The 20,568-nt window shown below is 42.8% G+C and overlaps 6 protein-coding genes across 7 annotated transcripts in view; 2 read left to right on the top strand and 4 right to left on the bottom strand.

Moving 5' to 3' along the window:
- The window catches only part of LOC126567956 (diacylglycerol lipase-beta-like), a 300,577-nt gene that overhangs the window by 113,747 nt on the left and 166,262 nt on the right, over positions 1-20,568 (bottom strand). The gene's annotated exons all lie outside the window — the stretch shown is intronic.
- The window catches only part of LOC126567939 (peptide transporter family 1-like), a 490,614-nt gene that overhangs the window by 324,985 nt on the left and 145,061 nt on the right, over positions 1-20,568 (bottom strand). The window lies entirely within an intron of this gene.
- Positions 1-20,568, bottom strand: part of LOC126567830 (uncharacterized) — a 206,247-nt gene that overhangs the window by 74,816 nt on the left and 110,863 nt on the right. The gene's annotated exons all lie outside the window — the stretch shown is intronic.
- The window catches only part of LOC126568306 (mitogen-activated protein kinase p38b-like), a 643,298-nt gene that overhangs the window by 548,308 nt on the left and 74,422 nt on the right, over positions 1-20,568 (bottom strand). The window lies entirely within an intron of this gene.
- Positions 2,049-3,761, top strand: LOC126568720 (fasciclin-3-like). The gene is made up of 5 exons (XM_050225236.1): positions 2,049-2,467; positions 2,542-2,759; positions 2,867-3,199; positions 3,276-3,464; positions 3,539-3,761. The coding sequence occupies exons 1-5, from the start codon at positions 2,310-2,312 to the stop codon at positions 3,721-3,723; spliced, it is 1,083 nt and encodes a 360-aa protein (XP_050081193.1). The 5' UTR covers positions 2,049-2,309; the 3' UTR covers positions 3,724-3,761.
- LOC126568700 (fasciclin-3-like) overlaps positions 11,071-20,568 on the top strand; it is a 93,468-nt gene continuing 83,970 nt past the window's right edge. Inside the window, exon 1 of the mRNA XM_050225218.1 lies at positions 11,071-11,178. Coding sequence (XP_050081175.1) covers positions 11,103-11,178 — 76 coding nt within the window. The 5' untranslated portion in view covers positions 11,071-11,102. The remainder of the gene's footprint in view (positions 11,179-20,568) is intronic.

The raw sequence follows: 20,568 nt of genomic DNA, 5'->3' as shown, positions 1-20,568 counted from the left end.
AAATCGAAACATTATTTATTTCATTATTCTCTCTCTCTCTGTCGCTCTACGAGTAAAGGCTTTAATGAATCTAATCAGTAGAAATTGCGATGTAAAAAGTTGTCAGAGAGGCAGAAGCAGCATTAGCAGCAGACAAAACCGGCAACAGAGGATGTGTTATGCGGCATTCGTTTTTAAAAACTACAGTATTTTTAGCGATCGTTTTTAGTTGCCTAGGGTGAGATGAGCTCGAAATGACTAATGCGATTCGAATAAAAAATAGAAACAATAAGCTTGTAAGAGACTGTGAGGTTTAGTTTTACTATTTTAGAATTTAATCCCCTTTCCAAATTAGCAATGTGATGACAAAAAACGCAGAGCATGGTCGGTTAGGCTTATTCATGTAGTGCCGATTACATACCTTGCAGGCGCATATCGAAAAGGTTTTTGAACGGATAGAACGTTAAGAGGCAGGTGTGTCAAAGTTGATCTTCTAATTTCTTTTGCTTGAATTTATTGAATATTTCAGTAAAAAGACATAATTATTTAATCCACGATACACTTTTCTAACAATTATTTTAAGTAATTTCATCTAATTTTATTTATTACTTAGTTTTGCTGCACGGTCACATTCATAGCACTGCTGATTTAACGTCGATACTATGTAGCTTCATCAAACAACCATGAAAAGCATAAAATGTATCACTTTAAATTGATAAGATCTGCATCAGCTTATTGACACTTTATAAAAGTAAATGATGTCATTATCATTGCCAATCGATTCTTACTGTTATTCCGGATTCCAACAATGTTCTGTTTAAGGGAACATTCATACACAAAAAAAAAATCTTATTGGCCGATCCATTAAGAAGAGGTCAGAAATAGAAATGATCCTCCCTCGACCCCGATTGCTGCTGCTGCTGTACGGTAAACATTATACTACCGCAAACGATGGCATCATTGGTGTGATTGAATTTAATCGGCCTTGCTGCCGAGGTACAAGAAAAATAATACCAACACACCTCTAAGCGGTCACTACTTGCGGTTGCGGTTGGCTCGCAACTGCTGCTGAGCGTACCGTTTGCTTAACAAACGGTTAGGGTAAAATTTCGCCCATCTAAAACGATCAGCATCGATCGGGCGATGCAATCGCGAACCCGGACACCGGTACCATAAAACCATAAAAAAGCTTCCTTCCGTCCATCCCAACCCCGGGGTAAAATGAAGGCCTCAGGATGCGTTGGAAAGCAGCGTTAGCACCTCGCGGTTGGAATCTTCGCGAATCCTTCCAGCACCACAATCGCCAAAATACGAAAGGAAAAAAAAATGTAAAAAAGTCCATGCCCGCGACCACCTCCAACAACATCACCAAGTACCAGCGAAACCGTTTCACGGCCCTTCCTGCACGGGAGGATTGCGGGGAGGGCCAGCTAGCGGCACCATAAAAACTCAGCCTTTATGGGACTCGTTAGAACTTTAGATTGCCGAAATTTGAATTCCCTCCCTCCATCTTTATCTGCCTGAGGAGGCCAGCGGAAACGGTCTGACACCGCGCGCGCAACCGGTTCCTAACAAGCGGACCAAAACAAATAATTAACGAGAAAACGACCCGATCACGGCAAGGGAGAACGAACCCATACGGAATTACACGACAATCTGGTCCGAGGAAGTTAGGAAGGTCCCGCTTTGGTGCTTTACCAAAGCATTTTATATCTTTTCGATTCAGATGCTGATCAGCAGACGCTCTTTGTTTACACACACGGCGGTTGTTTGGTCGTGTGGCGTCAAATTGTCAAACACGGTTGACATTAGACCACGGTCCGAAGGCACGTTTTCGATTCCGGGGTCGAAGAAAAATTGATCAAATTAATATGCACCAGCGCGACGGAATTTGCCAACATTCATCAATGCTGCTACCTTCCTTTTGCGGGAGGATCTCCCAAACTGGCGCAATTAACACCATCTGATCTGATCCGTCTGGTTGGTGGTAAAAGGGCTTGGGAAGGAGACAGGCGGTGAGTTCTGCTGGCAAGCGTTAGAGAACCGGTCATCGCCATCGACCGAAGACGGTGAAGATTTGATCCGGAACTGCGATCTTAATGACGTGTGGCGGTTTTTCGGCACGCAGAATTTAAAAGCTCGCGACGAGACCATTCGGAAGCTCAGTTCAGTTCAACGGCTTGGCGTTGAAGGAGGTTCTTGTGAAGTTTTTTTTTTTGGTTGCTTATTTGTTTTTGGGCAAAGAGAATTCGAGTTTGGCTGCTAGAGGTAGCAAAGCGAATTCTGGTGCTAATTAGTAACAAGGAAACTTAGGCAATCGACAAAACAAGATGCGTATTTCAGTGTTTGTTGTGGTGTTTAGTGCAGTTTGGGGATGCAGTCATGCAATACAGGTGGTAACGGAACCGTCTGGTAAAGTGACTGTCGCGGAGGGACAGCAAAATGTGAACTTATTGTGTCTGGTAGATGAGCCGTTGGACTTTTGCATGTAGGTCTAAAGATAGAAGAATCATTGGAACGAACCTCATCCCATGCCTATCTTTCTACAATAAATCCTTTCAGTGTAAAGGTCCCGGGAGCTCCGGCACCGTTTGCCGCCAGTGACAAACTGCCCGCACCGGTGGAAGGTATCAAATTTTATGGTCTCGGTTGGAGCAAGGGATCCTGCGGTATCACAATCGACACCATCAAACCCAGCCACGATGGACAGTTCGAGTGTACCGTGTCCGTTAAGGGTCAGACGTACAAGGGCCAGATTGACATCACGGTCTCAGGTGAAGGTTGCTACCGATTGCACCAAAACGCCATCTCAAAACGATGGTGGTGACATTTGAACTGAAGACACTATAACTTCTCGATCTCTTGTCTTTCCATTCCACTCCTCAAGCAGTTGCCCCCGAGCCACCGAAGATCGAACTAGCTAGCAATGTGGACAGTCGTAACGGAGAATTTGAATTTGGCAAGAAGGTCACCATGAAGTGTGTGTCCCGTAACGGATGGCCGGGTGCTAAGTTGTCTTGGTATCTTGATGGTGTTAAGCTGACGGAAGATGTCGGTGCTGAATACTCCGAAACGTTTAATCGTCGAACGAATGTGGAGCAAATCTATCGACGAGCGATCGCCGTAGAGGACAATAAAAAACAGGTGACATGTCGTGCCGAACATCCCGCCTATCCCGGTGGATTCATGGAGACAAGCTTGCCGATCAAGTTGAAGAAAGGTATTTTATTTGAATCATCAAAAAAAAGCTTCTCAAACTAGCTCTTACACGATGTTTCATGTTTTTTGCCGATTAGTTTACACCAACGAGAAGCAAGAAGTGAAAAAGGAAGAGCTTACGGAGTTGATCAAGCCGAAAGCACCAAAGCTGACAGTTTCGAGCGAAGTTGCGCAGCGAAATGGGGCATTCAAGGCAGGAAGCAATCTGGTGGTGCAGTGCGTCTCCAAGGATGGCAATCCTCCAGCTGGATTCTTGTGGTTCCTCAGTAAGAAGCAACGGGTTTTCTACCATCAAATGCACGAAATACACTCATCCTGTAATCTATCTCTTTCGATTCAGATGATCAACTGATCTACGAAGGTCTTTCGGCACCGTTCGTCAGTAAGAATTTCCGAGGCAACACGGTACAGCAAACGCTCACCTACCGTCTCAAGTCGACCGATGACGGTAAAGTGCTCATCTGCAAGGCGCGCCATCCGGAGGGAAGCGAAGAGACGCGACTAAAAATCAGTACCTACAACTAAAAGAACACCTGCACCATCAGCTCTCTACTGCGCAGCGCGAATCGAGGAAGAAAAATATTGCAACCTTGTTTTCTATTTAACGATCTTGTTTACAAATGTCTCAATAAAATGTTATTGAATAAAATTATGTGATAATGATTTTTGTTTTGTTTTTCATTTACGCTAGGCTTATAATTCGTGGATATTAATTTATGGTTGGATGGTTTGTAGAATTTTTACTGCTAATTCACAAGGCATACCAAATGTTACAAGTGTTTTGGAAATTGCTCATTTTTGTATTAAATATGAAAAAAAAGAAAAGAAATCTTCTTCTTCTCGGCTAAAACAACCTACTAGGTCACGCCGATCAACAAATGACTAACAAGACTAACTAGTCTTTTCAATACCATTTAGCTAGATAGTCCGTTGGGTAGATACTCCTTTTTTATTCGATAAGATCCGCCCACCGTATTGTTAATCCAATCAAATTATTGCTATTATTTATATTTTAGTTAGCAATAACTAATTTCTTATTGGGGCGGCCACATAATAAATTGCGACGCCGGTCTTCAAACGGCAGGACCGGGGTTCGAATCCCATCCGGACCGTTCACCCGTAATGAGGACTGACTTTTCCCGCTGAGTGATATGAATGACTCAAGCAATACGGACAAGGCCGTTCCTCAAAAGAAACAATTTTTTTTTACATGAAGTATGCTTTATAATGCGGCACTGATTTTTATAAAACATGATTCTACAATCACTGCTAACAAAACAATTAAAAAAAATGCTTCAAATACAAAAGAGCTGATTTCGTCAAATCGAATAAACAGTTAAACTTAAAATAAATTTACAATTTAAAACATTTAAATATGCATTTTTTTAACGATTCACTGACACAACGCATAACACCCATTGTGAGAATACACCGACGCGAGCAACTTTATGAAAAGGCCTTTTTGCTGCGTAACGCTTCGTAACGGCTTGAAGCAGGAGTCGGCAACTGATGAGACGCGAAACAAAATTTTAGAATATAAGATAATAAGATAAAATACTTTACTTTAGTTGAATAAATAAATAGTTAATTTAGTTGAATATTTAAATTTACATTTAAAACACAAAAACTCCTAATTTTAAGTCACTCGTATTTGGCCTCAAGGGCGTCACGATAGGACCCCTGCATTCAAAAAGCTATTCTCCATTCTCCGGTAGGTCAAGCGACTCGTATACCGTTTGTAGGTTAACCACGCAAATCAAATACGGTATAAAGAACATTCCCGTTCTCGCCTTTCCGACCTCAAACAAACAAAACCTCGAATCCATAAAATACCACTCCACTCTTAGGGAGTCATTAGCTTTTTTTTTTTTGTGAGTGTGGTTGCCAGCTTTCATCCTTCAAGGAATCAACATGCCGTACCCGCAACCTCATAGAATATGAATTTAATTGTTTTAGCTAAATGCGACGAAGGAAACGGAGTGAAAATAAACCTGAAACAAACCCGTGTACGAGTACCAGCTTTCCGATTCCGGCCCACAGAAACGATGGTCACTCACGAAAGATTTAGCTTTGGACGCCCCCCCCACCCCCCCCGCAATTTCCTTAGCATGCTGCTTGGTGAGGTAATAAGAAGTGGTAAAAAAGTATAGAAGCACGAAATGGTGACTTCATTCGGTATTGCTTTATGCAGCTTTTCTGTACCACGTTGCTGGATGCTCCACGGCAAACTCCAACGCCGCGGAGAAATAGAGGAGTTCTTTTTCCTGTACAAGCCTGGGCTTATTTTGACAGCAAAGTCAAAGAACAAAGCGCTCGGTTGCTTTTCCACGTCTGCTTCTTATGTTCCACGAGCTAAAGAAACCCTTCGCTTCTTGCACTCCACACAACAACCTTTCGCTTTATCATGTTTTTTTCTTGTCTCCTTTGCTCCATCAGAACCACAGCCTCGGACTCCACACTATTCAACGAGGTTTGGCGTTGGATGTTGCCTCTTCGGCTGGTTTCCTTCTTTCGTTCTTTCCATTCTAGCCGGGCAGCAGCTCAAGCATGAAAGAAAACATAAAGTTTTATACGGTCCCTGAAGCGACCCAAAAACGGGTCTGAAGCCTCCCCAACAACAACAACAAAACAGGCCCAAAGTTGGTAACGGTCGAAAATGAATTGTTTGGTCACTCTCTTTTTTTCGGGAGGGAGCACATTTTGTCATGTAACGAATGCACGCGGACCATACAGATACACGTACACATTGAAGCCTTTTGGGAGTTGAAACCCCTGGTAAGGGAATCAAAAAAAAAAAAAAAAAAAAAACCGACCTTATGGAGCAGCCATATCTTGAGATGTATTGGGATGTGTTTCTGAACATGCGGGAGCTTCTTGCTAAAACCTGTTTCCAGACTACGGGCTCGGTGTTAATTCACGGGGTAAAAGCAAGGCTCCAAAAGGGAAAAAGGTTAGCCTCAGCGTAAACCTCGTACCGAACCTGGGGGTAACAGTACACAATGAAGTCGAAGGATTGGTCCAATGTTGAGGTTGAGAAGCCAACATGGGGATGGGAAGCGAACACTGATCATAAATCTAGCCTGCTGATCGAAGATCGTGCTCCAAGTTGCAGAGATCGTGGCTAGAAGGCCGTTGGCGTTGTAATGTTCTTTCTTTCGCTCTCCTTTTCTCTCTCTCTCTCTCTCTCTCTCTCTCTCTCTCTCTCTCTCTCTCTCTCTTCAGTTAACTCTTTTACTGCTGACTTGACTTTTGCCAGATCGAAACATGAACCTCGTGTAGCGCGAAATGGTTGCATCTCGAGCCCATCTCGTCTTGCATATTTTTTCGTGCACATACCGGTGCATGTGTGTGTGTGTGCGCGCGTATGTTGTATGCTCGCGATCAGTTGCCTTTCTCTTTGTGGCCGTCATTCGCATATGCCATTTGTGCTGCACCCCCGGTGTGTAGTTGATGCTGGCCCCGCAGGCCAATAGGCGACTAGCATGTGGTAGTAATGCTGCGCGTGATTTCGCTTGTACCAGAGCATTCAAATCAGGCCGTATTGATGGATTGCATTAAAAGTTTGTATTATTGAAACATTATTTTTCAATAATAAAAATTGAAAAAAAATCCAAATTGTATAATAAGAAGCGAATATAACAAAAAAAGTAAAGTACAAGAACATAAGAAAAGAAAAGTTTAATGAAACACAACAAGAAAAACAGAATAAAGAAGTATGCTAAGGACATTATTCATCCAATAACGATCAACAACAAAAACTAAAAGACACGATAATGAAACATTAAACACGGCGAAAGAGTTAGTCAAACAGAGATCCATTGCTTGCAAGCACTGTTCTTCCCTGCCGAAACAAAACACTTGGGGTCCATCTCAAGCCGCCGTCACGCCATTAAAACTGCGCCCCCTTGTGTTATATACGAACCACCATTACACAGTGTGATGATGGTGTGCGGGACTACCTGTTGGTCAAGAGTACGCGGCGTCCCGAAACGTGGCGGCGCACCGAAGGGTATACGCGCTCTGGAGAAGAACAAAGCCCAACGATAATGACGAAAGCAGGTGCGTTCGTTCGTGTAGTGGTGAGGTCTGCATAGGGTCGAAAGCGCTATTTTTTTGTGTTGTCCATAAGCCCTTTTCTATTTACACTCACACGCCAGAGGGAGCGTTTTTTCTCTTTATCCCCTTCCATGTTTCGCATTTGGCGCGACGACGTCATCGTCGACGTTCAACCCTCCAACGATACTTAAAACATGATCTAATACATTCCCGTTTGCATTAAATAGGCGCGGATTTTTTTGTTTCGCTTTGACCCATTAGCGATGGAAGGACATTAGTTGAACATTTGCTAGAACACAGCCTGAAGGCTTTGAATTTTTTCCCCCTTTTCCTTTAATCGCCCCGCGGCAAAGGAATCCAAATGGGAATGGTATTGATTTTTTTGGGGCGCGATTAGATCGCCACCACCAAACGCGCGTCTACGGTGACCTGGCCGTGTTGTTAGGGTGAGTCGGCATGCTTTTGGGGGACGTTGGAAACCAAGTTCTTCATAACCGTTGAATTCAAACTTCTTGGTGGGCAGTGGGAAACCATCACAACCACCACCACCACAACGACCCCACCATGTTGCGGGGGGCATGAGTCAGCAGGGCAGAAGAAGCCGCGAAGAAACCGGCGGTCTGAAGCACAAACAATTGGAGCCAGCTCTACGGATACCTCTTTCACCTTATGTTGCTTAGTGCAATGGTGTGCGAGAGAAACCCAAAGAGCTGGGTTGTCAAACCCCGCTGGGGGAGGTGTTCGGTTCTTGAATTGGAATATTCTTTTCGATTTTTTTTTACATAGTGTTTCAACAGTATGAATCTCTGGTTTAAACTTGTCCAGTAAAGTTGACATTATTTCAGGCAGGATAATACTGACATGCTTCACATTGAAATCGAACAACAATGGCAACACATACAAAATTTGACAAAATTTATGGAAAACATTCCTACCTTTTTTAATTGATCGTCCAATTATGGAGATTATGAAGTTTAGGAAGCCAGCAACAACACCCCAATACCATTTATGGTTATAGAACTAGGCAATAAAAAGAAGAGCTCAGAATGAAGTGCGAACTAATTTAGTTAATATATCAAGTTCCGGAGGCGACGTAAGCGGCTCCTGTCTACATTGGCGATCAAATCCCATCTGCATTGTTCCATCCAACATAGTGAATATCCTTCTTCTTGGCTTAACAAGCTTCTAAGATCACGCCGGCCATCGAATGGCTTACTAGACTACGGGGAAACGGTCCGGATGGGAATTGAACCCCGGTCCTACCGAAGACGGGCGCCGTTGTCGCCTAAAGCCGATAAGTTCAGTACGTTCACAATTTCTCCTGCATGACCTGGTAGTTGTTAAACCAACCATAGCTGCTAGTTTGTATAAGTTTGATGATCCTGGCTGTTACTCAAACACTGCGTTATCTAAAAGTGATAATTTTTTGTCGGAAATATCAGCGAATCAAAATTCTACGATGCTGGTGCTGTTTTGTGTGTGAAAGATGCTATTTTTTATGTCTTTTGTTTCTTTCATCCCAAATTACGATCGTCTGGCGAGTGAGTAAGATGCAAAAGCACGTTTAGTCTTGAACTGACAGCTGTCATTTTTACTACGTTAGATGTATTAATACGTTCGAAATCCTATCACCCAAATTGTGAGTCTCTCTTATTTGATAATTTGATGTCTTTTACAAGCCATTAAAAACCGAATAAGATTCTTTTTCTAAACATAAAACTCCTAAAAATACTCATAAAAATGGGTACAGAAAAATGGTAAGTTTATAATTAAATTTAAAGAACTTTTGTGGCATTAGAATAAACATGTCAGGTCGCTGGGATTGATAAACCTGAGTAGAGTTTCAAAAAATACAAAACATGCTTCTGTTGACATAGAAGAAACGAGTAACTCCTTCTCTAAAATAAATGTAAATTATATTAATTATAACAACAAAAATATTGACTGACCTCAATCTTTACAAGTGCTTCTTTTTTTGGTTTGTGTCATATACATGCTCATTAAGGCATAATTTTCAATAACATACATCTAACATAAATAACATAAAATCGTTACCAAAACATAACCCGCCGTCACTGGTGGTTCGCCACACCGAAGCTTCCCACTTAGCGTATGCAACACAACCACACACGCATCCCTTCGCATGGTCTGTGTATAGCGGCACCGCGACGACGATCATAATGTTGCCCGGGTTCGGCTTCACGTCGAGGTTCCCGTGTGCATTCATTCCATTGCGCGACGCACTCACGGTCGGTTCGGTTGTTTGGCGCGTTTCTTTTCTTTCTCCCCGTGTGGTGGTTGAGCGAGCCCAAAACCGTCTTCTCGCCCTTCCCGTAACGTCTGCCCTCCTTCACATCTGTCCACCACACCACCCCGGGCATTACACGGTGGGTGTCAGTGCGTGCGATTCCCCAACAGCGTGTGTGTGTGCGCGCGCGATTGTGTGAGCAGCGTGTATCTTGTGCTGTGTGTAAGTGTATGTGCTGTACGTATTTTGTGTGAGGTGTGTGTGTTTTCTTACCGGGTTGTGGGAGGCTCGCGGTCAAGGAAAAGCCTTCCCGGGTGGAAAGAGTAAAAAAAGGGTTGTGTGAGAAGAAAGTGACCGGTTGTTTGGGGTTTCCTTTATGCTTCGTACTATCTTTTTTTTCGGTGAGTGAGTGAGGTAATTTGGGGGTTGTTGGGTTGTTTCAAGTGATCTCTTTACTCATCCGTCATTAACCGTAGTACCACAATAACCTTTGGCGCGTTTCATAGGAGTGCACGATCGATCAACAAGTGGAACTTGGTCCCCGGGTGAAGAAGGCTTCTCACTGCCAGTGTATGAGTGTATCAGGACGTTGTTTGTCTAATATCAAGGACACACAACACGCAAAACAGTCACCTGTTCTTTTACACCGAAAGAAAAGGCTTAAAGAGAAAATTTACGAACCGTTTACTGAGCTGCAAGTACAACGTGTACAAGTAAAAAAGTCACTTGCTGCTTTGCTTTTAAACCCACAGAAAATAAACAACAGCAAAAAAAAAATCCTCATCATAATCCGCACGTCCTAAACGTCATCGAGTGTAATCGCTCCGGGTTAATGTTTTTCGCGTCCCGATTTTGTTGACGTTCCTGCTGCGCTCTTTTTCAACCTCATAAAAATATTTGTTTAGGACCTTCCGACCGTTTTAGCGGCAGGCAAAAGAAACAAAAAAAAGGCTCAGAGCCCTCAGCTAGCTCTCGAGGGCTAAGGGCGAAGTGTCAATGGATGCAAAATAGTAGTAATCTGAATAATTTAAATAAATCCCTTTGCTGGGTTAACGCTTCCAGCAGCTGCCGCTCGTTTGATGTCGGGAGCTGCCTTGCTTTGCCCTAATTTGACATCAAGACTTCTTATTTTTTAGTAAGAGAGAGGTTTTTCGATGTGATGAAAAATTGTGACAAAAATGTCACAAAAGTAATGGAGAAGAATTAAAAATACAAAGTTTATATAATATAAAAGCAAGCGCTCAGTAAGTAACTGTGAGTTAGGCATCGGTTGTGTGATCATTATAGTGCTCCGTTGCTTATTAGAAGCTTCCTGACATAATAAAGTACCAAGCCAACGTTCAAAGAAGTTATCCCGTGAATCATAATTAAAAGTGAAATCACCGTCCAGCTCTTAAGCTAAACGATTGCTAGATTGTTCTCCCAAGTGTGCATTTTATACTATAACCCACCAAGAGAGTAAGCGCTCCAAATTAACGTGTCCACCCTTATTTCCTGTTTTGGTGTTCCAGCAATATTCGGCTCAGTGTCTTAAGGAGTTTCATCTCAGTGTTTCCAAGTATTTCTCAGTGTGCGTGTGTGAGTGTGTGTTAGATAATTAATGCAGCTAAAAATGCAATCTACCAACCGTTTCCTGCCCTGTCTGCTGTTGGCGGTGTGTGCTGCTGCGTTCACAGGTAATTATTGGACATTTGTTTCTTTTCCTCCCCTAGACGGCCCGCTTCTAAAGTGAGCTTAAGTTTTCCTTTCGTTTTGGTTCCAAAGCCGATCGGGTTTGACTGTTAATGAAACACTTCCGGGCTGTGTGGCGGCCGCGCCAGCGGCTAGAGAGATAAATTAGTCGTCTTTCTGTGACCGCTTTTTCTCGTGTAATATGTCGAGAAGGGTTTCCCAAACGGGAAGAAAAGAAGCTGGGAAAGGCGAAACTCGAAATGGAGGTTTCCATTTTTGGTTTGTGGCGTTATCTCTTGGCGTGCGAGATGAAAAATTGTAATGCGGATAACGTCGAAGGAAGATCATGAATGGAGAAAGATGTAAATGATCGGTAGATAAGGAATCTTTTTTAAGGGAGGACGATCTACCTGTGGAGTAATTCGTATTCAATGACTTTCAAGAGATAAATCGAACAACAAGCCATCCGAAACTCACAAGCTTTTAGTAAGTGAGGTGTGAATCATTGCCTTCTTCTCATCTTACTCATCGATCGCACTTGATCTCCGAATCGTTAAAGTTCTATTCCTAGAAAGCAGGTCTTGCGCCGCATCAGTCATCCACATCACGTGGTCAGATACTGATGTGTCGTCGATGCCTTGGATCGGGAGATATGTGCTAATGATGCTGCTGATGGAAGCTGCTAATGCGATGTGTGATTGTCGCACACGTATTGGGACCCGCACAGACGACAGTCTTGTTCAAAATTGATGAGAAAAAGTTTTTTTTATGCTCGTCGAGTGTTTGGGATGCTATATAAACGTGCGGATATGTAAGGAGACGTAAGTGCGCTAATGCTTTCGGCTGTCTTTTACTTACTGCTTGCCTTCCAAAGTTTAGAGTGTTTTATGGATTTTAATGGTGCCCTTACCTGTGAAAGTACACCAAGAAGAAAAGAAAAACAGAAGTTAGATTTTTGAAGCATGTAGTCGTGTCGCAAAGTCAATTTAGGAGAGCTAAGAAATTCAAGAGAAGTTGATTTAAAAGTTTGTCTTGTGGGGAGCTGCTCCAATTTTTTTTTTCTGGCACGGCAATAAGCACTGGTAATGTTAATTGTAACGAGAAATATCCCGATTGAGCGTTGCCCATAAGGACAAGTTATTATTATCTTCAACACATGGCTCCAAACGCTCACACACCCACGCTTGCTCATGTGAAGTAATTGCCTCGGTAGTTTAACATGTTGTCATTTCCAGTAGTCGATCACGTACCGGCGATAAAACTTAATCCTGTTGGGTTTTGCGGATGGCGGCGGGCCTTATTTGATGGGCTCGTAAAACCTTGTCTAATGCTAGGGCGTGTCGAAGTTGATGCTGTACTACCGGGAGAGTACATTTTGAAGGCACTAAAACGAAGGTATCTCTGAAGTTCGATAATGATGTCGGCGAACGGGATGTAGGTGTGGTCGGGGTGCGCCCAATAAGTAAAAGTTGTGGAAAACTTCACACGAGGTGTGTAAGTGTGTGTTGTTTGAAGCTAATTTCACGGTCATCACACCAGCATGGTTCATCAGCAATAGTTGGATGTGTTTTATTTTTCCATTCGCTAAGAGGAAAGCCTTGCCAAACCACATACAAACAGTCGACAAATTTTGGAATCTCATCACACCCAACAGTTGCACGGCGGCGCCATTTTCTTCTGCTTTGTTTTTTCGCCTCGTCAAATATTTAATGTTTGCATACGGAGCTTCGTCTCCGAAAAAAAAAAAACGCGTCCAAGTACGCTCAAGGTGCTTCCAAAAGCCGGCCCCGAAGAAGACACTCGAATGTGCGCGAATGTATCAATAGCGATTTATGTTGCTTTTTTTGGTAAGCAAGACGTGGGCCAAAAACAACGAGCCCGAAAATGTACGATGAATCACACACCGTTTTAGTGTTCCGTAATTTCGTTCGTCTTTATTGCTTCCCCGATAAAGAGAGCATCAGAAGTCTGAATTGCCTTGTGCGAAAATGAGCACGTTTGGGCGTCGTCGCTAGTCCGTTATTTATAAGTGTGTATTTTTTAAAAAAAATTGCGTGCTTTTCCCACTTACACGCAGCTGCTGACGAATGTTATAATAATATAAAACAATAATTTGTCTACACCGATACCTAACGGAACCTATCGTGAAGTAGAACTGTGTTTGTTAGCTTGAAGTGCAAAAGATGTAAACAATAATATCGCGAGCTCTGCTACCCAAAATATTTTTTCGGGAAGGTCCACCAAGTGTTCTCCTCATGTTCGTGCCGAAAATTCAATATTATGCTTTGCTTGCTACCCTTATAAGACCTTCCTCTTGATGCGTCCAACACCATTTCACACCCGGTTGAGTTTTTGAGAAGTCACGGTCATCCAAATCACACGCGAAAACTGCCAACGACTGTCAAGAGCTAAAACTTGCAACAACCAAATGTTTTTATTTTGAATTTTCCTCCCATATATGTGCTTTTTACACATTAGAGCGACCATGAGGGGCAAATTCTCATTTTGGTAAAAAATAAATGGAGCAGGGAAAACTCCACCAGTTGGTAATAAAGAAAAGCATTCCGTCATCAAATTTGGATGACACGTGGGAGTTTTTCTTTTACCAAATTTTTCAAACTCCCTTCGTATTTCCATGATCGACACCGACATCGACCCCGACTGCGATGAGTCAACTCGCATATGCGGCATACATTTTTGTGTCAGGGTCTTTTCCTCGTGCATTTGCATGTAAGAATGCGTTTGAAAACGATTGCTGCAGTTGCACGGCAGTTAAAGATTGAGTCGCGCTGCGATATTTATACATTCATCAGTTGAGGAGTTGGTTTGGCTGGCCTCTTCTCATACAGCAGTGTACAACTAGACGGTGTTTGTACGCACACTTTTGTACACCTTCGTATACACTTCCAAAACATCGTCCAGCATAAGCAGACGCGCCACCGATGTATAGGCGCGGTTTTAAAAATATCGAACCTGAAGCTATTAATGCTGACGAACGGGGTGGTATCGCCGGGGTAAAGTAACGGGGTAAGCCCCGCGAAGCCGTGGAAAGAGGGTGGAAGGTGCGGCAAACTCCGGAGGGTACGCGTACGCCGTAAAAACCGGCTTTTTTCTTCGTGCTCTCGGCGTGGACAGCGAAGCAAAGAGAAAGTTTGCATAGAGGGAAGACCAAAAAACGGGTTTCGGGCTGTCCGGCTCGTTGAAGTCGTTTGATCCGAGATCGCGCGCGCCTGTCGTTTGACCAACAACGCTAAGGGCGATCGTTTCTTCGTCATTGTTTCTTAGTCTCGGTCTTTACCTCTCCTCTGCTTCAACAGAAAAATAACACACACACAAACGAAAGACAACAAAGCAAGCAAAGCAAGAACGCGCGGCCAAGATTCGATCAAGAGATGAACGACGAGAGCGTGCGCGTGATGAAGAAAAATATAAATCGACCTGCAAGTTCCCTCTTGCTTTTTCTTGAGGTATCTTGAGGTGTCTCGCAAAAACGGGAGAAGTTTTGGGGAAGGGCAACCCGAAAAGAAGATTTATAAAAGATAAACAAAAAATTGGCACGCGAGCCTTCTCAAAATAAAAAGCCCGTTCTTTGTCTCCGTCTTTCTCGCGCATCTTAAACAAAAAGCGCAACACATCGTTGGAAGGAAGGTTTGTTGTGAAGCTGAGAGAAAAGAAAAAAGATGAAAATTTAAATCACCTCCAATGCTCTCCGGCTTGCTTGCTGGCCAAAGATTTGATGAAGACATGGCTGTGCGGGCCGAAAATGTGCGTAGGTTGGCTTTGTGTTGTGCTAAGAGGGTTTTTCTAGGGTTTCCATTCCTGCGTTTTCGGTTTGAGGTTATGTGTCAAACTGTCAGATAGAACAAAACCGGAACCCCGGGAGAATAAGGGCGAAGACGCAAGCGCAAGCAGGAAAGAAGAAAAGACAACAATCTAGTTTCTGTCTGTTCCGTACGTTCGTCCCTTCGTACTCTTCTGCTTTGCTGACTTAAAACACCCACATTTTTAATTTGAACAGAGATAAACCCGTCAAAATTGAATGCGGTGTGTGCGAGTGGACGGAAGATGGAAGAAACGGGGCGAACTCTTTCTGGTTCTGGTGTACCAGAATCCATTGGGTCATTAAAAATAAATTCAAACCTGCTCGTCGTCTCCCGGCACGCGGTTCTGATCGACTTATCTCGACACGGTATTATCCAGGGAACTTCTCTTTGGGACTAACCAGCTCCTAGCAGGCGATAGCAAAGCGTTTCCAGAAGGAGGTAAAATGGTTGGAGATGAATTCTTGCTAAATGCGCATCAAAATCCGAGACTTTGGACGTACTTTTCAATACCCATACACTCAGGTCTGATGAAGATATCCATAATTCTCGCAATTGGATTACCCGTCGATAAGATGTAGGAATTGATGGGTAAAATTGTAACTCCAATTAACTTCACATCGACTTACGCCGTGTGTCTGGCGAGACCAGTTAAAGCCGTCGACGGAGGGATTCGCCCAACTCTCTGCGGAGAGTGAAAGTCGGATAAAAGTAGGTCGCCGACTGCATATTCCTCCGCGCGGTTCAACTCAGTGCCACCAGGCAAAGCGAACTCTCCCTGGAAGGATAAACTTTCTCTCTCCCGCTCGTTCCCGCCCTTTCGTCGAGCAAAGGACGGCTTCTATTTTTAGCAACTAATTAGCCCTGCACCGGGAGCGTCCTGTCTGCAAGAGCATGGGTAAAAATAATATTAATAATGGACGCAGGGACTTAACACGCCCTTGTATGCGCCCGAATAGAGTGGGGTAGAATTTTGAAGCTAGGAATATTTATAAAAAAAAGGCGAGAAATACTCCACCGGCCATTAACCCGACTGGTAATGAGACGCGACGGATTTGGTAATTAGCTTTATTTTAACGGACCAGTTCAACCTTCCTATTCCGAATGTCCTGTTTGGATGGCGTAGTCATAATATAATCCACGGCAGGGTATGCTCTAGTTTCACTGTTCGTCGGAGTCAGTCGAGTGGTTAAAATTTATTATGGCTAAGGATGAGATTACGCTTCTACCAACACCAATACACACCATGAAGTATTGGATGTGTACAGCCAAAACCCAACAAGCCAAGGACCTTCTGGTTGGGTTTCATCCTGTCCCAGCGTGTTTGGCACCGTTTGCACTATAGCGGGCAGCCTAATTATCGACATTATGTAAATTGGTGGGAGAGTCACAGCGGCCGGAGCCAATTTGTGGTGGGCTCGAAATAAAAAAAAATGGCTACGGGAAGGCATGTCAAAGCATCATTTACACAGACTTTTTTGAAAGTGAAACTGACGATAAATTGAAAGTGCAAGTTTTTGCCTTTGGGAAGAGAAATGAAATTTTTGACGAGCGTAAAATAGAAGTTGTTGCGCTTGGACCTATCCCTAGATTATAATGTATAGTACGTCATTATCATCACTATCTTATCGGGCTCTTACCGATAAAGTTGAGTGCAACTATGGACGCGAGAATCGTTCATGACCTTCCTCTTCCAGTCGAGAGAAGGAGAAGGTTTCGTTTCGTTTCATTAATCACAGAGGCCATTGCGTGACTGTGGCCGAATCAGAATTATATTGGATTAATTACATTTTGACGTTTATTTTGGTGAAACAACCATCAAGCTCACTTTGTGTAATGTTTAGTGAGATTTTTTTGGATTTTGTTTTTTTTCGTAGTTTCTGACTTTGGGCTGACTTCAAACGTTACTTCTCAGAGATTGGGGTCTGCGATGGCCTAAGCCAGCTATTTTGTACATATGTTTTGACGTTTCGAGGCTGAAATGTTGCTTCCTTTGCATACAAAGTGACAGCCAAAAATAACCATCGCAAAAGCATTAATTTTTGTGACATAAAAACTCAAAAAACAGATTTTTTATTAGGTTTGGTTCTCAAACTAAACCGCTTATTTTCTCTAATTAGATTATGGAGTCTTTATTCAAGAAACATAATAATAAATAAATTAAAAATTCTAGAAATTGCGTTAGAAAGTCCTCCCACCTTCAACTCAGCATTAGAGACCCATCAATCCACCTTTAAACACCCACCGGACACGCAAATTACTCAACGCAAAACATAATGCCGCCCTCGATTTTCCACACGAAAGGTTCACTCTCCTCTGCGGTGATCGATACGCGATAGTAGTAGGACGTAGCCTCGAAGAACAGAAGTGTAAAGTTTTCTTTCGTCTGTACATAATTTTCACTCGTGTACAATCAACTCCTCCGGGGAGTGGGATAGGGGGTTCTTACCCCGTACGTTTGACTGACAGGTGGATTGGATGGCGAGAGTTCCCTTTGATTGTTTGTTTGGGTTTATTTTAATCAATGTGCGCTCACCCACTACCAGTAGGAAATAACTGCGAAGCGAAAATAGCCCAACATCGTTCGGAACGCTATTGTAGAGTGTGTGTGTGTGTGTGTGTTGGTGAATTTTTGCACATGAAAACTATTCGCCAATTTTATTTTATTCATTTCCCTCCCCCATGCTCGTGGGCAATCGATATGGGCCACTGAGTTTTCCACAGCCCATCCGAGAGAAAGAGAGAGAGAGAGAGAGAGCGAATTGCCCCTATTGTTTCATCGCAATTGGTCGCCATTTTTTTGTGCATTTGTTTCCCCCAGTTGTGTTTTTGGATTGAAACTTCTACACGTAGTGTACGGAATTCAATTGTATTATTTACTTTCATTCTTTCTATTTTTTAGCCACCCCAATTGTTTTCCAACCCTCTCTAGATGGGCAATTTTATTTTGACTGCTCCACAGAACTCTAATACTAGACAGTAGCTTCCGTACTTTATTATTATCATTTTTTTAGAACCTATTTTTGAGCACATGACGCGTTCCAGTGGCTCGCGAACCCCGCGTGTGCGTGAGGAACAATCCGCAAAAAAGAGGAAAATAAGAACCAAACACACACGGACACGGACACACAAAAATTCGTTTCCGCTGGAGCGTATCATGGTTCCGCGATTTCATTTTTTGTGAGTGTGTGTCACGAAAGTGAATAACGCTGGAATCACAACCCTGGACCTCTTGGTTTGTTTGCTGCGTGGAGAGTGTGTGACATCATCATCCCCATCTCTCATCCCCATCTGGGGCGTACATGTGTGCGTGTGTGTGGGGAGTGTGTTTTTTTTTTTCGCGATGAAACAGAATATCGGCTTGGGTCGGCTTTGCGTATTTAGGTAGCGCGTTCACGTTCGTGTTAAGTACAGAAATCGTAACGGCCCTCTATCGCCGTGCATTAGTGTGACTCAGCGCATGTGGAGTTTGCCATGGCGGTGGGGGTTTGACACAAGGGTGTGCGGACGATGATTCTAAGCACTCTGAATGCACATGTCATCGCCTGTATTCAACACCAACAACACCCCATTCCTAATTAATATTCTTCCGTGGTGCATCGAGAGTCGGGCCGACGTTCAGCACGATGAACAATGCGCGCGCCAGCGAGAGTCCCGTTGCGATTCTCTATAGCTCTGCCCGTGTTGCGTAAAGAGTTATGCAAAAGCGAAAAAGAAAGCTTCTGCACACAGCTCTTTCCGATGTAGAATATTAGGTCACAAAAATAATAGTCGATTGAATTGCAACCCTTGCAACGCGCCGCTTCCAAATGGAGAGGGTTTAAATGTGCGATATGCGAATTTGGAAACGCAATTTTGAAGACTTCGTGTCCGTATGCCCTTAATGACTTCAATATTGAGTTCTACTTTTGACACGCCAATCACACACGGCAGTAAATATTTTTGAAGCGCACGTTTTTATCGGTACTTTATACAGTCGTTTAAAAGTCGCTATAACAGACGTAGTATCTGTTTCACACCTAAAGCTACAGGAATTAGTATGCGGCCAAAAGTATGCTCTGATCCACCTGTCAGCTTTGCAAAAGGTTCTTGGAAATCTTACGCACCCCGCTTTCAAACAAAAGGTGAGGGGGGAATTTTATTATCAAGGTATGAATGTGTGCATGCGCTGAATACCATCACACAACAACAACCACCCTTTTCGTGGCTAATGATAATCGGCTGCTCCACATACCATCAAACCAAGCAAAACAGGTGAGTCTGGCAAGCATGGTTCTTGTGGAGGCTTCACGCAAGATAAGATAGTAAAACTTATCTATTGATGGAGTAAAAAGAATGCAATATTTATTTCCTGTTGATAGGCTTTCTGTCGCATGGTAGACGAACTATTTTGATATTTTTTTTTCTTATTTTTGGTTTCTTTATAAATCATTTGCTAATCAGTAGTAATGTTTGTAGCATTTTTTTTAATCTTTTGCTTAATTTATGTTGTTTTTAATTGTATTTTAGTGTTTACTTAACATTTGTTGTCTTTTTGTTGTTTTTCTGTTTTAATTTTTCAAGTCTATTGTTTTATCTTTAGTGTATAAAAGTTGGATTTGTTTGTTTGCATTTGGTCTCTTTTCTTCTCCATTTGGTCTTGTGTTTCCTTTATGTTTGATACTTTTTGGTTCATTTTCTGTTGGATTTATTTTTTATATTTCGATTATTTAGTTCTCTAACTTGATTTGTTGTCTAATTTTTACCTTTTTTACTTGTTCATATTTTTTTGATTACTCAGATTAATGTTGATTTCTTTTATTTCTGTAAAATTGTTCAACATTTTTGCAAAATGGTTCCAGCATTCCTTTTTTTTCTATAGATTTTTATATTTTATCTCTTTTATAAGCACCAACATAAAAATTATCAGTAGGGCGCGTGTAGTTTGAGCACTTTATTCTCTCCCTTTCCTTCCACGCTATGCATTGTTAATTGTTATTATTCCAACCTGGCAAATGGGCAACCAGGGTGACAGATACATCCCCTGGTGGTCCAGTTGCAACACAAGAGGTGCACCAAGACACCGCCCTCTTCACATCCACCCCGACCTAGGGCTATGTTCTAACGTTGCTATCGAATACCGGATGCAGCAATGTTCGTAATTAAGGCGATAGAACGATGCAGAATGAAACAAAATGCAAAAAAAAAGACACCCAGCCAACCGGCTCAAAACGCGCGTACAATAAACAAAGCAAACGAGCTTCTTATACCGCGCGCGTCGTGGTGTTGGGTTGCATTTGTTGGGTGGTGTGCTGTTTTTTTTGTTTTTTGCATGTTGATGCGACGGCCCACAACCACCCGTCTCCGTTGATCAATTGCAAGTGACCTTTTTCTTCGTTCGTGCCGTTCGTTCGTTCAGCGAGAACCCGCGTCATTCAGCGAAAGGAATTCCAAAATTGCGTTCACAACAAAAACAAAGGACAAGAAATAGCACTGCTTGACATTGGAGTTGCTGAGAAGTTGGTCTTGTTTTTTTTAGCTTGTAACTCACCATAATCGAGGACTGTGAAGAGATGAACGGGCAGAAAGAACACG

The sequence above is a fragment of the Anopheles maculipalpis genome, chromosome 2RL (assembly GCF_943734695.1).
Source record: "Anopheles maculipalpis chromosome 2RL, idAnoMacuDA_375_x, whole genome shotgun sequence".
NCBI classification, from domain to species: Eukaryota; Metazoa; Arthropoda; class Insecta; order Diptera; family Culicidae; genus Anopheles; species Anopheles maculipalpis.
This window is presented reverse-complemented; position numbering and strand designations above follow the sequence as displayed.

What these genes read in the sequence shown, in the direction of transcription:
- LOC126568720 (XM_050225236.1), top strand. Translation starts at nt 2,310, where the DNA reads ATGCGTATTTCAGTGTTTGTTGTGGTGTTTAGTGCAGTTTGGGGATGC. An exon ending in CATCACGGTCTCAGGTGAAG is followed by an intron (nt 2,760 to 2,866) that starts GTTGCTACCGAT and finishes CCACTCCTCAAG; the next exon opens with CAGTTGCCCCCGAGCCACCG. An exon ending in GCCGATCAAGTTGAAGAAAG is followed by an intron (nt 3,200 to 3,275) that starts GTATTTTATTTG and finishes TTTGCCGATTAG; the next exon opens with TTTACACCAACGAGAAGCAA.